Genomic DNA, 19,426 nt, shown 5'->3' with positions numbered 1-19,426 from the left:
ATAGGCTGAATGCTCTATGACATAAATCACAGCAAGATCCTTTTTGACCCACCTCTTAGAGAAATGGAAATAGAAACAAAAATAAACAAATGGGACCTAATGAAACTTAAAACCTTCTGCACAGCAAAGGAAACCATAAACAAGACAAAAAGACAACCCTCAGAATGGGAGAAAATATTTGCAAACGAAGCAACTGACAAAGGATTAATCTCCAAAATTTACAAGCAGCTCATGCAGCTCAATATAAAAAAAACAAACAACCCAATCCAAAAATGGGCAGAAAACGTAAACAGACATTTCTCCAAAGAAGATATACAGATGGCCAACAAACACATGAAAGGATGCTTAACATCACTAATCATTAGAGAAATGCAAATCAAAACTACAGTGAGGTATCACCTCACACTGCTTAGAATGGGCATCATCAGAAAATCTACAAACAATGAATGCTGGAGAGGGTGTGGAGAAAAGGTAACCCTCTTGCACTGTTGGTGGGAATGTAAATTGATATAGCCACTATGGAGAACAGTATGGAGGTTCCTTAAAAAACAAAAATAGAACTACCATATGACCCAGCAATCCCACTACTGGGCATATACCCTGAGAAAACCATAATTCAAAAAGAATCATGTACCACAATGTTCATTGCAGCTCTATTTACAATAGCCAGGACATGGAAGCCACCTAAGTGTCCATCGACAAATGAATGGATAAAGAAGATGTGGCACATATATACAATGGAATATTACTCAGCCATAAAAAGAAACAAAATTGATTTATTTGTAGTGAGGTGGATGGACCTAGAATCTGTCATACAGAGTGAAGTAAGTCAGAAAGAGAAAAACAAATACCGTATGCTAACACATGTATATGGAAACTAAAGAAAAAAATGTATTCTCACCTGGTTTTTCCTCACAAACTCAAGATGTATCACAATGCTTCTTTCCTTCAGAATTATTTCTCTCTAATAAATTCCTTCACAACTGTTTTCTCAGATGTGTAGATTCAGGAATTTTTTTTCTAAAGGTATTGCCATTTAAACATTTTTTCCTGAAGTTTTATTTAAAAAAATTAAAAGTCTATAGAAGTGTTGAAAGAGACTAAGTGAACACCCAAATACCCTTCACCTGGATTCACCAGTTGTTAATATTTTGCTTTCTCTCTTTTCCTATTTTTTCCTGAAATTTTGAAAGTAAGTTGTAAACATCATGACTGTCATCTCCAAATTCTTCAAGCATGTATGCATCTCCTAAAAACAAGGGCACTCCTACATAGTATAATATTATTATCCTCACTCAGAATATGTAACTCAAGAATTTAACATTAATATGTTATCATGTTAATGTCCTTATTCAAATTTCTCCAGCTGTTCCAATTATGTCCATTTTAGCTGTTCCCCCCCCCCCCCCAATTTATTTAGTAATTGTGTCTGTATAGTTGTCTTTAGCTTAGAATAATTCCTCTGCTTTTTAAATTTGTTTGTTTTGGTCTTTCATGACATTAAAACATTTGAAGTGTTCAGGTTAGTTATTTTATAGAAGGTAGAATATTCTACAATATAAAATTTCTCTGAAATTTTCCAATGATTAGATACAGGTTACATTTTTTTGATGAGAATTCTAATCATTAAGTCTTTTTCATTGTGGCACAGCAAGAAGTGCATGATGTCAGTTTGTCCTGTTATTGCTGTGTCATTTGCTTCCTTGTTTAAAGTAGTGTCTGGTAGATTTCTATACTGTAAAGTCTCAATTTTCCCCTTTGTAAATAATAGGCAATCCATGCAGTGAAACTTGGAGACTGTGTGAATATTCTGTTCCCCAACTTTTACTCAGTGGTTTTGGTATTCACTGATGATCCTAACTGGTATATATGATTACATTGGTGGGTGAATGATGATCTCTAATCTATAATTCCTTCTATATTTAGTCACTATATTACTTTGGAAAGAAGTGTACTCTCCAGTGCAGCTGCAGGGAGTCCTTTCATGTTGTTTTTTTCATGTCCCTGTCAGTCTATAAGCGTTTCCTTATTTAAGGCACAGCAAAATGGTCCAGGTACATCTTTCACTTTTTCTGCCCTATACTTAGAATAAGCCATTTGTCCAAAGAGCCAGAATTATTTTTGATTCTTTTCTTTACCTTTCACACTTAATGAGTCTCTTGCCCTTCGTTTAAAATTTTTACATTGAGTGTTTACTATGTGCCAAGCAACATGTGAGGAGGTAAATACAAAACTATGAACAAGACATATAAACTCCCCTCTTCATTGGAATTTACATTCTCGGGGGGAAGACAGACGTTGTACAAATATATACAGAAATAAATATATAATTACAAATTGTGGTAAGTGCCTTGAAGGAAAATTACATGCCATGTAATTATGTCTGTCATGTAAAGTGAAATGACTCTTATATCTGTCTTTTCATTTGTAAAGACACTTGAACAGACAGTTATTTGGTTCCATGTGAATAAGTTGTGGTAGCTGCGTAACTATTGGTTTGGCCAAAAAGTTCATCTGGGTTTTTCTGTAAGGTGGCACGGAAAAACCAGAATGAACTTTTTGGCCAACCCGATAGTTTCTTTGCCTAAAATCTCACTCCTTCCAATTGTCATCATATTTTTGTGTGTGTGTGTGTCCTCTATCAACTTGTTTTTAGCAGTTTTGCTGTCATAGATAATATATATATTATATATTTCTGTGCATATAATAAAAATGCACAGAATATAGTAATATACAGAAGACCCGTTTGAAAATAGCCTATTTGAAAATAGCTTATTCTCTCTGTAGATAATTTATGTTTGAAATTGGAGAAAAATTAAAAATGAACTTTACTTTTATATAAATGGATTCTTTTGAATGCTTTTTACATTTCTGCTCTTTAAACCTTTCAGAAGACTTAAAATAAAATTTTGAATTATCCGGAAAATCTCAACTAAAATATCACGAGGATGGACAGAGTTCTGTTTTAATATAAACTTTTTATTCAGTGTGGGACTCCAAAGACTAAGAAGGACCATGGTGGAATGTTATGGTAGGACCATAAAGGATATATAATTAGCAAACAGATTTGTTCATCAAATTCTGAGACATTAGAAATAGAGAAGTTCTTGAAGATGTTAGAACTTTAAGCACATTAATAGTGAAATATTTATTTCAAGAGGCCTTATAATCTGAAAAATTCATAAGGATCTAGATGGTAGTGAATGGAAATTTTATAACTTTCTTTAATACAGGACTGTATACCATAATATACAGAGACCTGTGATATGTCATGAGTTTCAAAGAGAACTTGGTTCTACACCCACAAATTATATCTTCAGATGAAGGAACGGTCCTTGGGCATGTTTTACATTAGAAGACCTTGTTGTGGGCCATAGAAGTATAAACATATTGTGGATGCTAAGCACCACTGTCTGATGGATAAGTTGGCCCTGGCTGCCAGGCCTTCTGCTGCATTCTGTTGGTTATATCAAGTCACTGGACAGCCCTGGAGGGGGCTACACTGGGCATAAACTCCAGGAAGTAGAGTTCACAGGAGGGCATCTCTGGAAAACATCTATCACCTTGGATTAAAAGACAGGTTCAAGAAAGGGGGTATCAACATGTTTTCTCAAACTCACTTTGTGAGAATCAGGTAAGAAGAGAGAATGTTTGTCTGGTGTAGTTGGGAAGGTCCGTTTACCAGCTGGCCCACTGGGCTATGAGCTAGATTTACAGTGGGTAATAATATTCTTTTGTTCCCTCATGATTTCACTGGAGTTTATTTTTTGTAGTTGTTTTGTTTATTAATTATATTTATTTATTTATCTTCAGGAAAGTCAGAAAACCTCAGTAACCTGGGTATTGGTCAATCTGTGCACATCAATGTTGATTTTCAACCTCCTCTTTGTGTTTGGAATCGAAAACTCCAATAAGAACTTAAAGACAAGTCATAGTGACACTGATAATACTGACTTGAGTAATAATGAAATGTCCAGACAAGACACCGTTGTCATCTTGAATCCCACATGCACTGCGATTGCTATCTTGCTGCACTATTTTGTGTTAGTGACATTTACCTGGATGGGACTCAGTGCTGCCCAGCTCTATTTCCTTCTTATTAGGACCATGAAGCCTCTTCCTCAGCATTTCATTCTTTTCATCTCTTTCATTGGATGGGGTAAGTGTTTGCTTCTCCACTTACTCAGGAATTTAATTTTGTTGAAATCATTTAATTTAAACAAACACCGATTGAAGACCTAATAGTACAAGGCCTTGTGGTAGGGGAGATGGAAAATCCAGCAATCACTAGGAGTGCCTTCTGTCTAGTGAAGGAGTGTCTTCTCCTGTGAAGAAGGCAGATGTGATCAAGGCAGCTATACTATATACATCATGAGCTAACTTCAAGATGTTCATTTCCTTTAACATCTCTATTTATTTGACTTGAGATTTAGACCACATATAAACTTCCTAGCTACTTTATTTTTTTTTTTTGTAAATTAACTTTCTTTTTTTTTGAATTTTATTTTATTTTTTAAAATACAGCAGCTTCTTATTAGTTATCTATGTTATGCATATTAGTGTATATATGTCAATCCCAATTTCCCAATTCATCCCACCACCCCGCTGACCCTGCTTTTCCTAGCTACTTTAAAAGAAATGTTTCAAGACAATCAGAGTGACTCTTTTAAGAAAAATAACTTGAAAAATTTAATGAGTTCCAGCAAAGGAGAGTTGTTTTCACGTTACCTAAATTTAAATTTATTCAAGTGAAAGAGGAATTAGACCATTTAAGAGTGGAAATTGTGGTAAGAGTTACAAAGAAATCAGAAATAGTATAGGATTGATATGTATAGCCAACACTGATAGGGAAAAGAAAACACAGAAAAACTATGTGCACTGTTGACCTACATCTGTAGGATCATTTAGTACACTGTCTATAGTGGAAAGAACAATGCATCCTGAAAAAGGTCAGGTGTATAATTCATTCATGTTCCTTTATAATTAATCCCAGTCTTGGGTAAATTATTAATTCTGTGACTCTTTATCACATAGGAGTCCCGGCTATAGTGGTAGCTGTGACAGTGGGAATTATTTATTCTCAGAATGGGAATAATTCACAGTGGGAGTTAGACTACCGGCGAGAGGAAATGTAAGTTTATATTTTTTTAAATGTCCATTTCTTTAATATGAGTGTAACTATTCAGTGACATTGAGTCCAAGTGTCACTGTAATATGCATCTCACTTTATAATTGTCATATTATAACTGGTATTTCAAATTCTCAAAGAACACATTATATTTTAAATATGGTGACATGAAAATTTCCTATGATAAACCCTTTCGTAAAGCAAGTAATTGTCTTCTAAATTTATAAATGTGAACTTTTTTAATATTAAATTTGTCTTCTTTGATTAAGTCTGAAAATCACAGGACACAGGAAGTGTGATCCTTAGTAACCCCTTATCTTAGTTTTCTCATCTAGAAAATGGGAATAACAATAATAGTAATACCTGCTCTGGGGTTACTATGAAGGGTCAAGCAAGTGTGAAAACATTTTCACACTTGAAACTGTTTGAAGCGCAGTATCCATGAAAGTGCTTGAAGAGCACTATCCATGCTTATGAACCAATTCTATGTTGATATGATTATAATGAGTATTTCATGATGATTTATCACCCATAAATTCTCCCTGTGACTCCAGCGTGAAAAATTAACTGTCAATAATGGAAGTACCTGAATGCATGGTATTTGCCTTCCATGTGGGGAGAGTAAGAAAGCGGGGCTGAACTCTATGTGTATTTCTGCTACCAAATGGCAACTGCTCTTTAATTTATCTTCCCTTCTTATTTTATAAATTCAACCATTCTGATCCCTGGATTCCGCCTTAAGTCCCAAACCAACTCAAATCAAAACAAAACTCTTGGAAATGTGCAAGTATACCCAAGGGAAGGCTGTGGTGTCAGAGTGCTTACCTATTTCCAGGGCTGACCGTGACCAAGTGTAGAATGGGGAGCTACCTGCCTGGCTTGATTTTAGGAGCCATATACTCTAGGCACTATTTTCTCTGTTTAATTGGGATTAAATATCTTTTAATGAATTTTAAAATTTTAATTGCACAATTAGATATCAGGAGTAAAATGCAAATATCTCATGGGAGAGGTAATTCACCTCAAACTGCATTATTATTAATTTCCTATCCTAACCCAGCCACAGGGCTAGACCTACTCCTACAGAAGTCTTCAGTAGAAAGAAGCCTGCTGTCTTAAATTTATTCACACCAAGATGTAAATAATTGAGAGCAGATTCTTTCCTGAGTACAGTATTAGATGTTAGGGAAGACACTAGGCAACTGATAGTAAGAGTTGGGAAGGGGGGAAAGGATGTGTAACATGAATATCAGCTTCATCTTGGACCCTTATCCCCCACTTTCCACCCTATACACACACATCAAGGCTCACATTTCTTCAGGATATATTTAGAAAGAGGAGGGACTTTTTTGGGTTTTCTTGAGTTATCTTCCCAGAAGTTGCTCCTCAATATATCATACTCCCTGTCCCCCCACCATGGCTCCCAGTTCTGCCGGTCACACCCGAAACCCCTAACCCAGTTCCCTTGATGTACTGCTATCTCTGCCAGGACCCAATTAAGGGGCGACTGCAGGGCAGGCCACACTCCTATTTAGTGCTCTATCCCCCAAATCTCTGTCCCACCATATAGGCTGTTTCAGACTTCCCTGAAGGGTTGAGGTAACCATTGGGAAATTATAATGCATGAGGAAGAATTTTCTGGAAGCATATGCTATATCTTCTACAGCTGTCTTTTCCCATGTTTCATGACAAAATCACCAAGGAGTTAAATGCTTCATCTGAGGCTCACCTATGATGCTCTCCAGACCTCAGGTTCATATCTGTTTGTCAGATGCAGCCTTGACCTTGTGACTCTCCGATCTCAATTCTAGAAATCCCACTCCTACAAGGGTTAGTCTGCATGGAGGATCCATCTGTCTCCTCAGCAGTCTATTTTTCAAAATCTGGGTGATTATATTCAGAATAACTAGGAAGAGGCTCATGAGAACAAATCCAGCGTGACTATCTCTCCAAGTAATACAAAGGACGGAGGAGGTGAGGAGGTGTCCCTTCCTAGTGCACACCTCCTCATGGCCACAGGCATCCAAGCCTGTTTCCCATCCAGGTCTCCCCATCTGTGTGAGGTAACTGAGGAACCTTACAGACATTTGTATGCATACACACACAGATCTATAGTACAAATAGTAATACTTAGAAATTGTGTTGTCTAAAGTTTAAATAACTCATACAGATAAAGATAAATATTTGTCTAAATTGTTTCGTAATTTGCAAGTCTGTCTTTATCCGATAGAGTTAGATATGCATTTTCTTTCTCTATCCTGTCCTCCCCTTTTAAACTGCTGAGAAATCAGCTCTTAACCTTATGGGGGTTCCCTTGTATGTTGTTTGTCATTTTTCCCTTGCTGCTTTCAATAATTTTTCTTTGTCTTTAATTTTTGCCAGTTTGATTAATGTGTGTCTCGGCATGTTTATCCTTGGGTTTATCCTGTATGGGACTCTCTGCACTTCCTGGACTCGGGTGGCTATTTCCTTTCCCATGTTGGGGAAGTTTTCGACTATAATCTTTTCAAATATTTTCTCTGGTCCTTCTCTCTCTCTTCTCCTTCTGGGACCCCTATAATATGAATGTTGGCGTGTTTGTTGTCCCAGAGGTCTCTTAGGCTGTCTTCATTTCTTTTCATTCTTTTTTCTTTATTCTGTTCTGCGGCAGTGATTTCCACCATTCTGTCTTCCAGGTCACTAATCCGTTCTTCTGTCTCAGTTATTCTGCTATTGATTCCTTCTAGTGTATTTTTCAATTCAGTTATTGTATTGTTCATCTCTGTTTGTTTGTTCTTCAGTTCTTCTAGGTTTTGTTAAACATTTCTTGCATTTCCTCGATTCTTTCCTCCATCCTTTTTCTGAGGTCCTGGATCATCTTCACTATCATTATTCTGAATTCTTTTTCTGGAAGGTTGCCTATCTCCACTTCATTTAGTTGCTGTTCTGGGGTTTTATCTTGTTCCTTCATCTAGGACATAATCCTCTGCCTTTTCATTTTGTCTGTCTTTCTGTGATTGTGGTTTTTGTTCTGCAGGCTGCAGGATTGTAGTTCTTCTTGCTTCTGCTGTCTGCCCTCTGGTGGATGAGGCTATCTAAGAGGCTTGTGCAAGCTTCGTAATGGGAGGGACTGGTGGTAGGTAGAGCTGGGTGTTGCTCTGGTGGGCAGAGCTCAGTAAAACTTTAATCCATTTGTCTGCTGAAGGGTGGGGCTGTGTTCTCTCCCTGTTGGTCATTTGGCCTGAGGCGACCCAGCACTGGAGCCTACAGGCTCTTTGGTGGGGCTAATGGTGGACTTTGGGAGGGCTCACACCAAGGAGTACTTCCCAGAACTTCTACTGCCAGTGTCCTTGTCCCCATGGGGAGCCACAGCCACCCCCTGCCTTTGCAGGAGACCCTCCAACACTAGCAGGTAGGTTGGTTCAGTCTCCTATGGAGTCACTGCTCCTTCCCCCTGGGTCCTGGTGTGTACAAGATTTTGTGTGTGCCCTCCAAGAGTGAAGTCTCTGTTTCCCCCAGTCCTGTGGAAGTCCTGCAGTCAAATCCTGCCTGACTGCAAAGTCCAATTCTCTGGGGATTCCTCCTCCCATTGCTGGACCCCCAGGTTGGGAAGCCTGATGTGGGGCTCAGAACCTTCACTCCAGTGGGTGGACTTCTGTGGTATAATCGTTCTCCAGTTTGTGAGTAGCCCACGCAATGGTTATGGTATTTGATTTTATTGTGATTGTGCCCCTCCTATCATCTTATTGTGGCTTCTCCTTTGTCTTTGGATGTGGGGTATCTTTTTTGGTGAGTTCCAGTGTTTTCCTGTAGATGATTGTTCAACAGTTCGTTGTGATTCTGGTGCTCTTGCAAGAAGGAGTGAGTGCACCTCCTTCTACTCCACCATCTTGAACCAATCTCCTCCTTTTCATTTTTAAAATTCATTACAGAGATCTGAAATCATCCCAATTTCCTTCTAGGTCATTCAGATTAGAAATATGATTTCTAATAACTTAAATTGTAACAACATTCCAATGCAAAACAGCTTAGAAATCCTTTGGCATGTATAATAATGGTGTTTACCTACAAGGGAAAGAAAACAGACATTAATTGATTGCCAAATATATACCAGGGCTTCTCACATTATTTTGTTAATACCCTACTGCCTACCTGATACCTTCACTTGGCTGGACAAGTGATGGGACGTCTCCTGGTCTTCCCTCCCAAACCTGCTCTTCTCATCATCTTCCCCAACTCAGTTGACAGTAATTCCATCCTTCCAGATACTCAAGCCAAAGATTTGGAGTCACTCTTAACTCTCCTATATCTCCCATCTAACCTATCAATAAATCCTTTTGCTTTACTTTTAAAAAATATATATATTTATTTATTTGGCTGCGCTGGGTCTTAGTTGCAGCATGCGGGATCTTCACTGTGGCATGAGTGATCTTAGTTGAATCTTCAGTTGCCACATGCAGGCTTTTAGTCATGGCATGTGGAATCTAGTTTTCTGACGAGGGATCGAACCCAGGCCCCCTACATTGGGAGCGTGGAGTCTTAACCACTGGACCACCAGGGAAGTCCCCTTTTGTTTTACTTTTAAACATATCTAGAATCAGACTATTTCTCAACATCTCCTCTCCCTGGTTCCAAGCCACCTGATTGTTGCAGTAGACCCCTAGCTGATCTCCTCCTTTGGCATGTGCTCTTCTTTTATCCCTGCATCTAGCTAAAGTAATACTTTTAAAACTAAAGACAGAGCATGTTAAGTTTCTCCTTCTTGCCAAGAGTACATGCAGTCACCTATAAAGCCCTGACATAATTTGCATCTTTTTACTAATCCCATCTACTTACATACTCTGTTCTAGCCACACTGGCCTCTTTGCTTAAGCTCTCAACTCAGAGCCTTTGCACTTGCTGTTCCCTCTGCCTAGAACACCCTTCCCCCTCATCTACTTCAGATCAAATATTTTTTTCCATAAGGATTTTCCTGACTACTCTATTTAAAATGAAACATTTCCTCCCCTGGTCCCCCAGGCATACACACAGACACACATATACATATACATAGTAATACCTACCCTCATTACCTGCTTTATTTTTCTTCACAGCACTTGTTAACTTCTGTTATGGTATATATCTTATTAATTCATTAGTTTTATTTATTTTCTGCATTAGAATAAATTCACTAAAGAAAGGCATTTTGGTTTTTCATTCACTGCTAATATCTTGGTATCTAGAACAATGTCTGGCACATAGCATGTACTCAGTAAATACTTATTAAATGAATGAATTTATTCTTACAACAATGCCAGGAGATGATTACTACACTTCACAGATGAGAAAAAAAATACCACCAAAACTACCACCAACAATAACAAAAAGACAAAAACAAAAACAGACGCAATGAGGTTAAAGAACTATTCAAATATTTTTTAAACATTAAACTTCAAAAAATGCCTATTAATAAGAGACAGTTTAAATAATTTATGGTATAATGAAATAATGGAATAATATGCAGCCATAAAAAATCATAAGGATAATCTTTATATTCTGATATGGAATGATCTCCAAGATGTGTTTTTAAGTAAGGTATAGAAGTATCATGTTATCCTTTGCTTCAAAATCAGGAAAAAATATACATTTGCTGGTGTATGCATAGTCTGAATCTGGAAGAATACACAAGAAACATTGAATACCACTGGAGATAAAAACTAGGTGACTAGGGATAGTTGTAGGAGGGGTCTTGTCTCTCTATGATGATTTGTACCTTTAAAATTTTGAGCCATCTGAGTGTGCTACATAGTCAAAAAGAAAATTAAACAGTAACTTAACTAAAGTCAGAAACCTAGTAAGTGACAGACAGTGACATTTATATTCAGGACTGCCTAACTCAAAAGCCCACTTTCTTTCCACTAGCCCATACTGTCTCACAGAGAAATTTGGCAGAATCAATGCATTTAACTTTTCTACTTGGTTGAATTCTTGAAAACCATCTCCAATATATAGAAGGCAAAGAGATATTGACTTTTAGCAAGTCTTTCAGTCAAGTGAATGTCAATGGTGTGAACAGCATAGAGAAGAGTTTGTATACCTTTCTTTCTGCTGAAATCATTTCTTTTCTCTGCTTTCTTAGTCTGCTGAAATCATTTCTTTTCTCTGCTTTCTTAGTCTGCTGAAATCATTTCTTTTCTCTCCACAGCTGCTGGCTGGCAACTCAAGAAAGCAGTGGTTTGATAACAAGTCCATTGTTGTGGTCATTCATCATACCTATGATCATTATCCTCATCAGCAATGTTGTTATATTTATTGTCATTGTAGTCAAAGTGCTATGGAAGAATAATCAGAATCTGAAGAGGTAAGGTTCCCAATGAATCAGAAGCTGGAAGGCATGGCTCATCTAGCACTAAATATAGCACAGGAATACATCCACAGCTCCTAGAAAAGTTTTCAGATTTGGGGGAAATGGCAAGGATATGTGGTTTGCAGGACAGATTTTCTCTTAAACTTTGTCTCAGAAGGTGGATCTTCTCATCTTCCAACATCAAGACTACAATGTGAGTCTATTGCATTACCTAAGATACTTTTGTGCTGTATGAGCCCAACTAAAAACCCAACCCAAAGACATCAAGAAAAAACATTTATCCCCCAATCCCAAATATTCATGAAATCAGATTTGAATAATTAAAAATATGAGAGGGTTGTGAGTAGATGCTGGCAACTGTATTTTCATTTTAGAAACTAGTAACTGTAGGTTATATTTTACATGTGTTACCTGAATCACATAATAGCTTTAAATTTTTAAAAATTAGTTGCAAACATATAAAAATTGGAACATCAGGCAACGTTGGGCCCACATTCCCTGCAGATGGGGCGTGTGCTCTCTGGTTTATCAGTTCCCATGTGAACTGCTTCTTTCCTCTCCGTAACTTTTCTGACCCCAATAAGCATTTTCATTGTCATCACTAATATACAGAAAGAGCTTTCAGTTGGAGAGACAAAGAACAGAAACTATTAAACACATACACTCCCACCAACTCCACATCCCACAGCATGAATTGGTTAGAACACAGTGTTAATGAGGCTGTGAATTCAGGCTTAATTCTACAAGACTCTTCTTAACCCAAGTAGACTTACTGTAAATACATCTGTGAACTTTGTTGGTCGCCATATAGATCCATTTTGAATGAACAGATGGGTGAAAACAGCCATCATTAGTGGGAATGTAATCTTAAACGTGTACTTTACCAATCAAGAGTATCATCTTTCCTATATGGATGATAACCCATATTGAGGGGAAATGTGGAGAAAAGACTATCACTGATAATCATTCAAACCTATGTTTTCTTAACAATGCAGAAAAACCTTGGTGAAGTCTTGTTAGCCTAATTGTAAGTTAAGTTATATTTCTTTTATACAAAGCAATATCATTTTGGCCACAGACATCAAAAAAATTTGTAATGTTTCAAAATTTTGACTGGTAGCTCATGGTTCTTAAATTAGCTTAGTTACAGTGAAGAGCAGGTTACAATTTAATTGTTTAACAAATTTTCTTCTATGTATCAGTTAGCTTTTGCTGTGTAACAAATTACCCCCAAATTCAATGGCTTAGAATGATAAATATTTATTACTTGTCATAAGTTTGAGTGTTGATCATGTAGTTGTTTTGGTTTTAGCTGGCTTGAATGCTGGTAGATAATTTAGGATGAATCACTTTCATGTCTGATGGTTGGTGGTTGGTTGGTATTGAATGGGAACTGCTCAGTTGGGAAAGCTCATCTCTGCTGCATGTGGTCTCTCTTTTAACATAGTACTCTCAGGGTTCCAAAGAGCAATAAGAAAAGACACGCTCTGATGAGTGGAATGCTCTCAAGCCTTTGTTTGTGGAACAAATGCTAATGTCCCTCTGGTCAAAGTAAGTCATATGGCCAAGCTCAGGTTCCAGGGATATAGACTTAGCATGACAGGGAAGTAGGTCACTCTGTGCTTTAATAACTTTTCATTCTGATATCAACTTATGGCATGGGACGGTCCCAGATGCCCAAAAAAGGAATTACTGATCCAGTAGTTATAATCGCTAAAATCAAATTCAGTTCCAAAGAAAAAGTTAATTCTATGTGAAATTAACCTGCAGTAGTATTTAAGGAACTGTTTATGCCTGAGCTTTTAAGCAGATATCACTGTCTTCCTCCCTTCCTTCCTTCCTCTCTTTTATTCAGAGTGACATAGGTTTTTCCACCTGAGGCATAATATTGTTTAATGAACAGTGTATATGTACAGCTGAATACATATTTTCAGTAGGAGGGTAACAATGATATTAATAAGTAAAAACCTGAATGAACCATATTTCCTTTCTTGTTTTCTCTTACTTAGCACAAAGGTTTCAATCCTAAAGAAGTTTCTTAGCACGTTATCTGTTGCAGTCATTTTTGGAGTTACCTGGATTCTGGCATAGTTAATGCTAATTGATATTGATGGCATCAGGGTCACCTTCAGCTACTTATTCTGCCTTTTCAACACTACTCAGGTATGGTGTGGAATAGTCTGAAAGTAGCAGACTATGGAGTGGCGGAGATGATATCACCTGGACCAAAGTTTTCTTATCTTAAAACACCCTGAAGGTCATTGCTTAGTTACTTTTGGGTGACTCTATTTTTAATACACTTTGAGGAAAGGGGAAGAAAAATTTTTTTATGACTTACCTACTATATCCTTTCCTGGACTGGAGTTCATGGAACATAATTGCAATGGGGTTGGCCAATGTTAGTCCCTCTTCTCTGAGCAGAAGAGATTTTGTTGAGCAGCTAGCTTGGGAGGCACCTCCTTTGCCTTTCTGCCATACAGCAGGTTCACAGCACCTCACCGTGGTTATATGGTCAATGTTACAGTGATCCCTGGAGCTTGGACCCCTGTGGGGTTGGCTTAATTTTTTCTTTCTCTCTTTTTTGAAATGTTATGATTATTTATCTTATTTTTAAAAAAACTTTATTGAGGAATAATTGGGAATAATTGCCAACTATAGCTGTATATTTTAAAATGGACAACTTGATGATTTGATACACATATACATATAGAATGATCAAAATAACACATCCATCACTTTACATAGTTAATTTTTTTTCCTTTTATTTTTTTATTAAAGTATAGTGGAAGTATAGTTGATTTACAATGCCGTGTTAGTTTCCGGTGTACAGCAAAGTGATTCCGTTTTTTATATAAATATATATATATCTATACTTTTACACATGCTTTTCGATTATAGGTTATTACAAGATATTGAGCATAGTTCCCTGTGCTATACAGTAGGTCCTTGCTGGTTACCTTTTTTTTTTTTTTTGGCTGCATTGCATCTTTGTTGCTGTATGCGGGCTTCCTCTAGTTGAGGAGAGCAGGGGCTACTCTTCGTTGCGGTGCTTGGGCTTCTCATTGTGGTGGCTTCTCTTGTTGCAGAGCATGGGCTCTAGGCACACGGGCTTCAGTAGTTGTGGCTCCTGGGCTTAGCTGCTCCACGGCATGTGCGGTCTTCCTAGACCAGGGATCGAACCCGTGTCCCCTGCATTGGCAGGCGGATTCTTAACCACTGTGCCACCAGGGAAGTCCCTGGTTACCTATTTTTTATATGGTAGTGTGTACATGTTAATCCCAAACACTTAATTTATCTCCCCCAATCCTGTTATCCCCTTTGGTAACTATAGGTTTGTTTTCTATGTCTGTGGGTCTATTTATGTTTTGTAAATAAGTTCATTTGTATTATTTTTAAAGACATAGTTAAATTTTTTTGTGTGTGTATGGTGAGAATGCTTAACTACTCAGTAACATTTAAGTACATGACACCATATTACCAACTATAGTCACCATGTTGTACATTGGGTTCTTATTCTTCTTATAGTTGAAAACTTTGTACTCTTTGACCTATACTACCCCATTTACCTCTCCCCCCAGCCCCTGGCAACTACCATTCTACTTTCTGTTTCTATGAAATTGGCTTAAAAAAATTCCACATGTAACTGATACCATATGTATTTGTCATTCTTGTCTGGCTTATATCAATTAGCGTAATGCCCTCCAGGCTCATCTATGTTGTCACAGATGGCAGGATTTCCTTCTTTTTTATGGCTGAATAATATTCCATTGCAATTATCTACCATGCATTTTCTTTACACATTCATTCATCAAAGGACATTTAGGTTGTTTCCATATCTTGGCTATTGTGAATAACGCTGCAGTGAACATGGGTATGCAGTTTTCCCCTCAAGATAATGATTTCAACCTTTAGGATGGTATTTTCAAATTTTAGGATAGATGTTTCTGTGAAAAATACCATTGGAATTTTGGTAGGATTGCACTGAATCTTTAGATTACTTTGGGTAGTATGGAAATTTTCACAATATTAATTTTTCCAATCCAAGAACACAGATACCTTTCCATTGATTTCTGTCTTCTTCAGTCTTTTTCATCAGTGTCATAGCTTTCAGTGTATAGATTTTTCCTTGGTTAAACTTATTTCTAAGTATTTCATTGTTTTTTATACTATTGTAAGTGGGATTGATTTCTTAATTTCTTTTTCAGGTAGTTTGTTGTTAGTGTATAGAAATGCAAATGATTTCTTTTTCTTTTTTTTTAAAATCTTGGTTGGAGTATAATTGCTCTACAGTGGTGTGTTAGTTTCTGCTTTATAACACAGTGCATCAGCCATACATATATATTCATATATCCCCGTATCTCCTCCCTCTCGCGTCTCCCTCCCACCCTCCCTATCCCATTCCTCTAGGTGGTCACAAAGCACCAAGCTGATCTCCCTGTGCTATGTAAAATGTATTTATTTTACATTTGGTAGTGTATATATGTCCATGCCACACTCTCACTTCGTCCCAGCTTACCCTTCCCCCTCCCTGTGTCCTCAAGTCTATTCTCTACATCTGCGTCTTTATTCCTGTCCTGCCCCTAGGTTCTTCAGAACCTTTTTTTTTTTTTTAGATTCCATATATATGTGTTAGCACATGGTATTTGTTTTTCTCTTTCTGACTTACTTCACTCTGTATGACAGACTCTAGGTCCATCCACCTCACTACAAATAACTCGATTTTGTTTATTTTTATGGCTGAGTAATATTCCATTGTATATATGTGCCACATCTTCTTTATCCATTCATCTGTCGATGGACACTTAGGTTGCTTCCATGTCCTGGCTATTGTAAATAGAGCTGCAATGAACATTGTAGTACATGACTTTTTTTGAATTATGGTTTTCTCAGGGTATATGCCCAGTGGTGGGATTGCTGGGTCGTATGGTAGTTCTATTTTTAGTTTTTTAAGGAACCTCCATACTGTTCTCCATAGTGGCTGTATCAATTTACATCCCCACCAACAGTGCAAGAGTGTTCCCTTTTCTCCACACGCTCTCCAGCATTTATTGTTTGTAGATTTTTTGATGATGGCCATTCTGACCTGTGTGAGGTGATACCTCATTGTAGTTTTGATTTGCATTTCTCTAATGATTAGTGATGTTGAGCATCCTTTCATCTGTTTGTTGGCAATCTGTATATCTTCTTTGGAGAAATGTCTACTTAGATCTTCTGCCCATTTGTGGATTGAGTTGTTTGTTTTTTTGATATTGAGCTACATGAGCTGCTTGTAAATTTTGGGGATTAATCTTTTGTCAATTGCTTTGTTTGCAAATATTTTCTCCCATTCTGAGGGTTGTCTTTTTGTCTTGTTTATAGTTTCCTTTGCTGTGCAGAAGGTTTTAAGTTTCATTAGGTCCCATTTGTTTATTTTTGTTTTTATTTCCATTACTCTAGGAGGTGGGTCAAAAAGGATCTTTGCTGTGATGTATGTCATAGAGCGTTCTGCCTATGTTTTCCTCTAAGAGTTTTATAGTGTCTGGCCTTACATTTAGGTCTTTAATCCATTTTGAGTTTATTTTTGTGTATGGTGTTAGGGAGTGTTCTAAATTCATTCTTTTACATGTAGCTGTCCAGTTTTCCCAGCACCACTTATTGAAGAGTCTGTCTTTTCTCCACTGTATATTCTTGCCTCCTTATTAAAAAATAAGGTGACCATATGTGCGTGGGTTTATCTCTGGGCTTTCTATCCCATTCCATTAATCTATATTTCTGTTTTTCTGCCAGTACCATACTGTCTTCATTACTGTACCTTTGTAGTATAGTCTGAAGTCCGGGAGCCTGATTCCTCCAGCTCCATTTTTCTTTCTCAAGATTGCTTTGGCTATTCGGGGTCTTTTGTGTTTCCATACAAATTGTGAAATTTTTTGTTTTAATTCTGTGAAAAATGCCATTGGTAATTTGATAGGGATTGCATTGAATCTGTAGATTGCTTTGGGTAGTATAGTCATTTTCACAGTGTTGACTCTTCCAATCCAAGAATCTGGTATATCTCTCCATCTGTTTGTATCATCTTTAATTTCTTTCATCAGTGTCTTATAGTTTTCTGCATATGGGTCTTTTGTCTCCTTAGGTAGGTTTATTCCTATGTATTTTATTCTTTTTTTGCAATGGTAAATGAGAGTGTTTCCTTAATTTCTCTTTCAGATTTTTCATCATTAGTGTATAGAGATGCAAGAGATTTCTGTGCATTAATTTTGTATCCTGCTACTTTACCAAATTCATTGATCAGCTCTAGTAATTTTCTGGTAGCATCTTTAGGATTCTCTATGTATAGTATCATGTAATCTGCAAACAGTGACAGCTTTACTTCTTCTTTTCCAATTTGGATTCCTTTTATTTCTTTTTCTTCTCTGATTGCTGTGGCTAAAACTTCCAAAACTATGTTGAGTAATAGTGGTGAGAGTGGACATCCTTGTCTTATTCCTGATCTTAGAGGAAATGGTTTCAGTTTTTCACCATTGAGAACGATGTTGGCTGTGGGTTTGTCATATATGGCCTTTATTATGTTGAGGTAAGTTCCCTCTATGCCTACTGTCTGGAGGTTTTTTATCATAAATGGGTGTTGAATTTTGTTGAAAGCATTTTCTGCATGTATTGAGATGATCATTTGGTTTTTCTCCTTCAATTTGTTGATATGGTGTATCACGTTGATTGATTTGCATATATTGAAGAATCCTTGCATTCCTGGGATAAACCCCACTTGATCATGGTGTATGATCCTTTGAATGTGCTGTTGGATTCTGTTTGCTAGTATTTTGTTGAGGATTTTTGCACCTATGTTCATCAGTGATACTAGCCGGTAGTTTTCTACTTTTGTGGCATCTCTGTCTGGTTTTGGTGTCAGGGTGATAGAGGCCTCATGGAAAAAGTTTGGGGGTGTTCCTCCCTCTGCTATATTTTGGAAGAGTTTGAGAAGGATAGGTGCTAGCTCTTCTCTAAATGTTTGATAGAATTCACCTGTGAAGCCATCTGGTCCTGGGCTTTTGTTTGTTGGAAGATTTTTAATCACAGTCTCAATTTCAGTGCTTGTGATTGGTCTGTTTATATTTTATATTTCTTCCTGGTTCAGTCTCGGAAGGTTGTGCTTTTCTAAGAATTTGTCCATTTTTTCCAGGTTGTCCATTTTATTAGCATATAGTTGCTTGTAGTAATCTCTCATGATCCTTTGTATTTCTGCAGTGTCAGTGGTTACTTCTCCTTTTTCATTTCTAATTCTATTGATTTGAGTCTTCTCCCTTTTTTTCACGGTGAGTCTGCCTAATGGTTTATCAATTTTGTTTATCTTCTCAAAGAACCAGCTTTTAGTTTTATTGATCTTTGCTATTGTTTCCTTCATTTCTTTTTCATTTATTTCTTATCTGATCTTTATGATTTCTTTCCTTCTGCTAACTTTAGGGGTTTTTTGTTCTTCTTTCTCTAATTGCTTTTGGTGTAAGGTTAGGTTTTTTATTTGAGATGTTTCTTGTCTCTTGAGGTAGGATTGTATTGCTATAAACTTGCCTCTTAGAACTGCTTTTGCTGCATCCCATAGGTTTTGGGTCGTTGTGTTTTCATTGTCATTTTTTTCTAGATATTTTTTGATTTCTTCTTTGATTTCTTCACTGATCTCTTGGTTATTTAGTAGTGTATTGTTTAGCCTCCATGTGTTTGTAGTTTTTACAGACTTTTTCCTGTAATTGATATCTAGTTTCATAGCGTTTTGGTCGGAAAAGATACTTGATACGATTTCAATTTTCTTTAATCTACCAAGGCTTGATTTGTGACCCAAGATATGATGTATCCTGGAGAATGTTCCATGAGTACTTGAGAAGAAAGTGTATTCTGTTGTTTTTGGATGGAATGTCCTATAAGTATCAATTAAGTCCATCTTGTTTAATGTATCATTTAAAGCTTGTGTTTCCTTATTTATTTTCATTTTGGATGATCTGTCC

General features: G+C 37.0%; 1 protein-coding gene across 1 annotated transcript in view; it reads left to right on the top strand.

Annotated features, from left to right (window-relative positions):
* ADGRG7 (adhesion G protein-coupled receptor G7) overlaps positions 1 to 19,426 on the top strand; it is an 83,682-nt gene that overhangs the window by 42,074 nt on the left and 22,182 nt on the right. Inside the window, 4 exon segments of the mRNA XM_059919996.1 lie at positions 3,819 to 4,159; positions 5,035 to 5,131; positions 11,292 to 11,447; positions 13,463 to 13,615. Coding sequence (XP_059775979.1) covers positions 3,819 to 4,159; positions 5,035 to 5,131; positions 11,292 to 11,447; positions 13,463 to 13,615 — 747 coding nt within the window.

This window comes from Balaenoptera ricei, chromosome 4 (assembly GCF_028023285.1).
Source record: "Balaenoptera ricei isolate mBalRic1 chromosome 4, mBalRic1.hap2, whole genome shotgun sequence".
Classification (NCBI taxonomy): Eukaryota; Metazoa; Chordata; class Mammalia; order Artiodactyla; family Balaenopteridae; genus Balaenoptera; species Balaenoptera ricei.
Note: the sequence above shows the minus strand (reverse complement) of the source record. Positions and strands in the feature narration are given on the sequence as shown.